The sequence below is a fragment of the Coregonus clupeaformis genome, chromosome 17, assembly GCF_020615455.1.
Source record: "Coregonus clupeaformis isolate EN_2021a chromosome 17, ASM2061545v1, whole genome shotgun sequence".
NCBI lineage: Eukaryota > Metazoa > Chordata > Actinopteri > Salmoniformes > Salmonidae > Coregonus > Coregonus clupeaformis.
This window is the reverse complement of record NC_059208.1, coordinates 45,407,151-45,415,264: the sequence shown is the minus strand read 5'-3', so window position 1 is coordinate 45,415,264 and position 8,114 is coordinate 45,407,151. Positions and strand designations below refer to the sequence as shown.

Here is an 8,114-nt window from a genome sequence, read left to right as displayed (position 1 = left end):
GGTAACCAGTTTATAATAGCAATAAGCCGTGGTATATTGACCATACACCACACCTCCTCCGGCCTTATTGCTTAATCATAGCAGTCAAAACAAGTTAAATCGACATCCATTGATAGAAAATGATCTGACGAGTTTAATAATGGCAAATTATATTTTCTCTTCTGACATTCTTAATCTCGCAAGAATGTGTCTTTTGATGGAAAACAGAATTTAGCTTCTTAGCCTACATGAAAACAAATTACGTCGATATTCCATCTTAACTCGCTCGATAACGTTATGCAAAAAGGGTTTATTGGATAAATGTGGCAACTCCTCTCTTGCTGCGATTTTTTTGGGGGGTGGGTCGTTTACAGGCCTTGTGTGATGGTTTGGAAAGTATTTCGGCTACAAATTTTAGGTAGACCTGGCAACCCTGACTCCATTAGTAGTCTGACTGACCGGTGTTGGATGCTGGTGATTTCTCTGTGAATATCTACATTCAAATATCAAAACGTCTTACGCAATGAGGTAATTTCATGCATTTGATAAAACCGTAATGTTGGATTATATTTATACAGTATCCAATTGTAAAATATGGAATTTAAAAGGGTGGTTTAGAGGAGGGTGCATTAGCTAGCTAACATGTAGCCATCTTTGTTAGCCAGGTGGCCTGTAGCGTAGCTTATCTAATAACAAACTAACTAGCTAGCTACCTATCTACAGAGCAATCCATCAACTATCTTGCTAATGTATGATTAGCTAGCTAGCTAAATATGCATTGTTTTGTCTTAGTAAAATTAATGGACGAATGAATGAACAGTCAATAGTTAGCCATGCTATGCTATAGAATCAGCAAGCTATCTAGCTGCTGCTGCTTCTTCAGCAAATTAGTTAATGCGGTAATTGGTATCACCCAACTAACTAATGTATTGCTAATGTAATCAATTTTAGAGGCGATAGGGGCAGGGGCCGCGGTGGCCGGTTCGGCTCGCGTGGAGGACTGGTGCAAGGGTGAGTAGCTAGCTAGCCAGTTGCTAGCATAATAATGTTGCCTTGTCTTTCATTCTTCTAGCCAGATGAGCCTTGGCTTTACTTTGATGTGGGAGATCACTTCAAATTGAGCATGCCTGCTTTTAGTTTTGTGTGATGCCATAATGGTTGATTTACTATGCCCGCAACTGTAAAGTTAACCAGTCCAATTTATGATTTAGGCATATGAGATTAAAAATTCATGAGGTAACTTTGCCAACTGAAATTCATAGAAGAATGTCTGGTACAATATAAAATGCATCAATGTTTCTTGGTCGCTTGTTTCAGGTATCGGCCATTTGTCCCCCACATTCCCTTTGACTTCTATGTGGTAAGTATTTGCTACTTTATGCCAAGCATCCTTCCCATATACATTAGCTCTTGCCTCAATGGTTATGTTGAAGAGAGCATGTTAGTGGTGGGAGTCACAGTACAGACAGATTAGAATCAATGGAGATCAGCTCACCTACTCATACACAATGGTCTAATGTTCTAGTCGAAATGACCGGGATGTTGTCAAAGTAATACAGTAGCGCAGATAGGGATGTCGAGTGGACAGTGCTAAACTGGCTCTCTGGTTACCTCAGTGTGAGATGGCCTTCCCCCGAGTGAAGCCGGCAGCGGATGAGACTGCCTTCAGCGAGTGTCTACTGAAGAGGAACCAGGACCTCAGCCCCACACCCGCAGAGCAGGTGGCGAACACACACACAAACCTTCTCTCTCACTCAAACATTCAACACACTACACTCTCACTCGGTCATCCTCACTCAAACCACGCTCGCTGGATCTTTTCACTCAAACTCTTGTATGCACACACCAGCATATTCCTTTAGGTTATGTGTTAAACAACACACTCCTACACTGCCACCATATAATTCTTTCCATTGACTACATGCAAACTCTCTGCTCCCCCTTTCAGTCCTCTATCTTGTCCCTGGTCACCAAGATCAACAACGTCATCGACAACCTCATCGTCGCCCCTGGCAACTTTGAAGTGGTGAGTTCCAGACCTCGTAAGAGATTAACGTGCCAAAATGTATATGTATCTCGGATAACATATTTAGCCATGTCTCATTCCAGCAAATTGAAGAGGTGCGTCAGGTGGGCTCATACAAGAAAGGCACCATGACAACGGGACACAACGTTGCTGACCTGGTGGTCATCCTCAAGATCTTGCCCACACGTGAGTTATGTGTGTCTGTGTCCCAACAAAGCAAAGCGACTTTCAGGAGCAATTAGGGTTAAGTGCCTTGCTCACCTAGTCGGCTTGGGGTTTCGAACAAGCAACCTTTCGAATACTGGCCTAACACTCTTAACCGCTAGGCTAACTGCCGCCCTAATACAAATCAGTCCTCATCCTGGACTGTATTTCCCAGAGCAGCCATTTTGAAATTGTCTCCATTGGTTGTACTGAACCCCCATAATGAAAGTTGTCTCTCTTGCAGTGGAGGCTGTCGCGGCACTCGGCAACAAAGTGGTGGAGACCCTTCGCACACAAGACCCTGCTGAAGGTGACCTACAGTGGGCTCCAAAATTACTGGCACCCCTGACTGGCAATGCACAAACAATACTTAAAAATAAAAATATAAAATATAAACAATATAATTATAGAGAGGAACTCAAAATACCAACATATGAGAAATACTGTACTTTATTAATGTTTCAATGGAACCAACCAAAATCATACAATTATTTAATACAAAATAAATGTCACCAAAATCAAGGTTTCATAATTATTGGCACTCCTCATTTAGTACTTAGTGCAACCACCTCTGTCAAGGATAACAGCATGGAGTCTTTTCCTGTAATGTTTGACAAGGTTGAGGAACACATTTGGAGGGATTTTGGACCATTCCTCTATGCAGATCCTTTCAAGATCCTTCACATTCTTGGATTTGCGCTTATCAACTGCCCTCTTCAACTCAGCCCACAGATTTTTGATTGGATTGAGGTCCGGCGACTGACATGGCCATGGCAGAACATTGATTTTGTTGTCACAGAACCATTTCTGTGTGGATCTTGAGGTATGTTTTGGGTCGTTGTCTTGTTGGAAAGTCCACCTACGGCCAAGTCCCAGCCTTCTGGCAGAGGCAACCAGATTGTCAGCCAAAATTGCCTGATACTTGGTGGAATTCATTATGCCATCAATCTTAACCAGTGCCCCTGGACCTCTGGAATTAAAACGGCCCCAAAACATCACTGACCCACCACCATATTTCACCGTGGGTATGAGGTGCCTCTCCTTGTATGCATCTCTGTTTCGACGCCAAACATGGCGATGCTGTATCTGACCAAAACGTTCAATTTTGGTCTCATCTGACCAGAGCACCTTCTTCCAGTCATAATTTTAAATGACGTTTGGCAAACTCCAAGCGCTTGCGTCTGTGTCTTGGGGTCAGAAAGGGCTTTCTTCTGGCAACCCTTCCAAAGAGCCTGAGGTTGTGAAGGTGGCATCTGATGGTGCTTTTTAAAACCTGGTGACCCCAAGATGCCACCAAGGCCTGCAATTCTTTCACAGTGATTCTTGGGGATTTTGTAGCTAACCTCACCATCCTCCTCCCTATCCTGGGTGGCAAAATGCATTTGCATCCTCTACCCGTGAGGTTTTCAACTGCTCCATATCTTTACATTTTTTAATAATTGCCCTGACAGTGCTCAGTGGTATATTCAATCGTTTGTGGATCTTCTTGTAGCCATTACCAGATTTATGAAGGTCTGCGACCATCTGTCACTTTTGAACTGCCAGTTCTTTTGTTTTCTTCATGGTGTTGGATGACAAAGGGATATTGCATGCATGTTACCTCATTTTTATACCCTAGTGAAACAGGACGTGATGTAATGGCTCAATATAGTTCCATAAGACTTAGATAAACTTAAATAAGTGGAATTTAATTCCTGGTTTAATTTTGGTAGATGTTATTTACAATAATCTTTAAGGGTGCTATTAATTGTGAAACCTTGATTTGCAGGACATTGATTTTTAATTAAATCAATAAATTATTTTGGTGGGTTCCATTGGAACATTAATATAGTACAGTATTTCTCATATGTTGGTATTTTGAGTTTCTCTATAATTATATATTTTTTTAAGTATTGTTTGTGCATTGCCAGTCAGGTGTGGCAGTAATTTTGGAGGCCACTGTATATTACACAATTGCAGTTTTCATGTAGCCACATTGCAACATAAGTCACTGAAGTTAGATTTAGCTTTCAATAGCATCAATTCTACTCCCATTTAGCTTTTGATTTATCGTGCTATGTTGTTTAGTGTTAAATTCATACAAAAGTGTAAATACAAGGATAATGTAGGCATGCTGGGTTATAGGATACAGGGTATTCTTGATCTTCAGTGGTTATGATCTAATGTTGCCAACGGACTCTCTCTCTCTTTGTCCTAGTTCTCTCCATGCTGACCAATGAGACAGGTTTTGAGATCAGCTCTGCCGATGCCACAGTGAAAATCCTCATCACCACCGTTCCCCCCAACCTGCGCAAGCTGGACCCCGAACTGCACTGTATGTACATTCAGACACACACTACAATGTGATAGAATGTTAACATGAGCTGCCCCTGAAAATACTCCTAGCCCCAAGTCTGTCGCAACAGAGCCCCGTGTAGCTCAGTTGGTAGAGCATGGCGCTTGCAACGCCAGGGTTGTGGGTTCGATTCCCACGGGGGGCCAGTATGAAAAATAAATAAAAATGTATGCACTCACTAACTAAGTCGCTCTGGATAAGAGTGTCTGCTAAATGACTAAAATGTCAAATGTAATAACTACAGTCATAGATCTACATAAAAAGAAGTCAAAACACTCACATAGATGCGCTGTGATTGGCACAAAGCTCTGCATGCATTCATTGTAGACTGGAGTCAGCGTGTGTTTGGTGTTGGTGATATGGTCTCTTTCTCCCCAGTGGACATCAAGGTGCTGCAGAGTGCTCTGGCCGCCATCCGCCATGCCCGCTGGTTTGAGGAGAACGCCTCCCAATCTACGTAAGACACCTTTTACCCTTAAAACCATAAACCTTTTGGTCTTTTACCTCTCACCCCGTTTACCCTCCCAAACCGATATCTCCTCAGAATGTTCCAAATTATGTAATAGGTCCTCCGTGTCCTTTTATTTGTTTAACCTTTCACTTTTCACATCCACAATATTTCTCACAAGTAAAGGAAGAATAGACGTTTTATCCTAAATGTTTCAGCCATAATGACTTTTGTCTTGATAAAGACTGTCTCCCTTTATTATCCTGTGTATATTTTAAATGGCAATACAGCACAGCGCCGACTAACCTAACTTCTTAAAAGTGTTTAACTCATGTCCTGGTTATTGTTGTTGTTTAGGGTGAAAGTGCTGATTCGCCTGCTGAAGGATCTGAGGGTGCGTTTCCCCGGGTTCGAACCTCTCACTCCCTGGATCCTGGATCTACTGGTGAGTCCGTTATACTGGATATACTGGTTTGGCCACTACATCCACCATTATTACAACTCAATACTTAACATGTGATACTAGTAAGCCTACTGCATTCATCATAGTTATTATTATTATTATTATTATTTATTATTATTATGCTAATGTTCAGTTATAGTGGATATACTGGTGGGGACACTACATCTACCATTAACACAACTACTGGTAAACCATTAGCATGTTATACTGGTGAACCTTGGCACCTGGAGAGGAATGATAATAGATGATTTAGCTCTTCGTTTGTTGTGAATTACCACACACAGAGCAAGTCACCTGGCTAATATGTTATGTTTTGGGTGATTCTCTGTCTTTGCTATTGTATTGTTCCTAACTGAAAGCTTGTATCGCATCACTGCGTATCTAAAGGAGGAATGAATAAGAAATTGAAAGCATTTCATGTTTCTTCTCAGGGTCATTCTGCGGTCATGAACAACCCATCCAGGCAGCCCCTGTCACTCAATGTGGCTTACAGGTGAGCCTCCCCATTTCCTCAGTCAGTGCTCCATCTATCTGATGTAGTTTTCTTACGACTTACTATTAGATATAGTTGTTTTTCTGTTATACATGTATTTCTTACCACATACCACTGTCATTTTCTACTATTTGTATTGGACACCAGTCTTTCCCTAAGTGTAAGCACCTAGTTTTTCAACTGTAGGTGTCTTTGACAGTGTCTCAATTCCAAAACTTTACATTGTGATACTTTGCTGGCGGTGCCTTCATTTTTGTTGTTTATGTTTTTTCTTTTCAGACGCTGCCTACAGATGTTGGCCGCCGGACTTTTCCTGCCAGGCTCAGTGGGCATCACTGACCCCTGTGAGAGTGGAAACTTCCGGGTGCACACCGTTATGACCCTTGAGCAGCAGGTAATAACTTTGCTTTAGCTGCCTTCATGGTGCAGGGGTGGGGAACCTTGGTCCTGGTGACAGGGTTTGCTCCAGTCCAGCACTAAAACACCCAATTCTTAGTTTCCGTGATCATATGTGTTTGAAAAGTGTCTGTTTTTTGTAGGACATGGTGTGTTTCACTGCTCAGACGTTGGTGAGGGTCCTCTCTCATGGAGGGTACAGGAAGATACTGGGGCTGGAGGGTGATGCCAACTGTGAGTACCTCCTCTTTTCCTCCTCGCTCCTCGCTCCCTCACCCTTTTTCTCAAAGTAAACATTAAACAAATCTACCTCACCCTCCCAGACCTGGCTTCGGAAATGTCCACCTGGGACGGCGTGATCGTCACACCCTCTGAGAAAGCCTATGAGAAGCCGCCAGAGAGGAAGGAAGAGGAGGATGAGGCGCTGGAGGAAGGAGGAGATGTAGAGGATGAAAGCATGGAGACACAGGAGTGAGGAAGCCCCGGAAAGTGATGCTCCACCAGTGAGCTGCCAGGTACCAGCAGCCAGTCAGAAAACCAGGCTCATTACCAGGCTAGCTAGCTGCCTAGCATGTGGTTACATCTCCTACAGTAGCTTTGTTAGCCCATTAGCTAATGTTAGCTAGAAATGTAACGTTCTATAAATTAGCCTACTTTGCCTAGTTGCTAGTAGCAAACCCCATTCATGTATTTGAGTTAACAAAATCAACATGACTTTTTTGTTTATGGAATTAAATAATTGTAATGCCAAGTCATAACAAAGTAAGCTATGTAGCCAACTAGCAGTGCAGCCACACATCAACAACTCACCAGCAAGAGAGACTAGCTGGCGATAGGAGCGCATTGCACCATAGTGCATAGCGCAATCTACTGTATCAGAGTGTTATAGGCGAGAATTCTGCGAAAACAGCTCCACTTTACACAGAGTATAATATGAGGGTTTGCGAAGGACATTCTTTTGTCTTTGAGAACCACCAGAAGTTCGACTTAGATTCTAGCGATTCTAACCCTGTGTGCTCAGTGAAGGTGGCGCCAGATATCCTCTCTAGTAAGACAGAAAGGTCAAGTGTCAATTGGTTAATGGAAGACGGCAGCACCATTAGCATTGCAAGTGACAAATGGTGGTGTTAGTGGGATCCAATTCACTCTTTTACTCATACAATGTGATCTGAGGCTTAACAAGTTTATATTTCCCCCTTCTTGTCGCCATCCAGATGATCCTGTGCCACGTCTTTTAGATGATCGTTACCCCTGACCCTTTTGGAGACCCTTCACTCGCCCCTTTGTCCTTCAATGAAGTTCATGTCCACTAATCATGAATTGACTGCATCGACCTGGACCAAAGTGCACCAACTGGACGGACAGACTCACATATAGACTGTTACTGATCCCTCAACAAAAATGAAATTCATGGTCTTCTCAAAAGGGGCGGGTGTCACTATCAATTTGTATTCTGTGTCTTTGTGTGGTTTTTTACTTTGTAGCAGCAATGATGACTAAATTAAACAACTTTTTTATTCGAATGCCTCTTTTATGTATATAATACATTATCAGTACTTGTTGCATTTACAGCTTGTCTAAGCCCTATCAACTGATTTGAGCCAGTGTATGGCTGTGGATTGATTGCGTTGTTTGAATGAAATGTTGGCATATTGGCAGTTAATTTTACACATTTTAAGGAATGATTCCTCTAAAACTGTATGGCTAACTAACACACATCTTATCACAGCACTGGCAAACCATGGTTGACCAACTCCCTGACATAAGGTT

General features: G+C 42.4%; 1 protein-coding gene across 1 annotated transcript; it reads left to right on the top strand.

The window, feature by feature from the left end:
• The first annotated feature begins 354 nt into the window (after window positions 1–354).
• LOC121586905 (interleukin enhancer-binding factor 2 homolog) lies at window positions 355–7,867 on the top strand. Its single transcript, XM_041903948.2, has 15 exons — window positions 355–507; window positions 931–990; window positions 1,297–1,339; window positions 1,596–1,700; window positions 1,928–2,005; window positions 2,089–2,191; window positions 2,454–2,519; window positions 4,407–4,523; window positions 4,923–5,001; window positions 5,350–5,437; window positions 5,887–5,948; window positions 6,228–6,342; window positions 6,488–6,578; window positions 6,668–6,859; window positions 7,559–7,867. Exons 1-14 carry the CDS (start codon window positions 503–505, stop codon window positions 6,817–6,819), a joined length of 1,164 nt encoding a protein of 387 aa, XP_041759882.1. The 5' UTR covers window positions 355–502; the 3' UTR covers window positions 6,820–6,859; window positions 7,559–7,867.
• The last annotated feature ends 247 nt before the right edge of the window (window positions 7,868–8,114 follow it).

Coding starts and splice junctions, on each gene's coding strand:
- LOC121586905 (XM_041903948.2), top strand. Junction 991..1,296: donor CGTGGAGGACTGGTGCAAGG/GTGAGTAGCTAG, acceptor CGCTTGTTTCAG/GTATCGGCCATTTGTCCCCC. Junction 2,520..4,406: donor CACACAAGACCCTGCTGAAG/GTGACCTACAGT, acceptor TCTTTGTCCTAG/TTCTCTCCATGCTGACCAAT.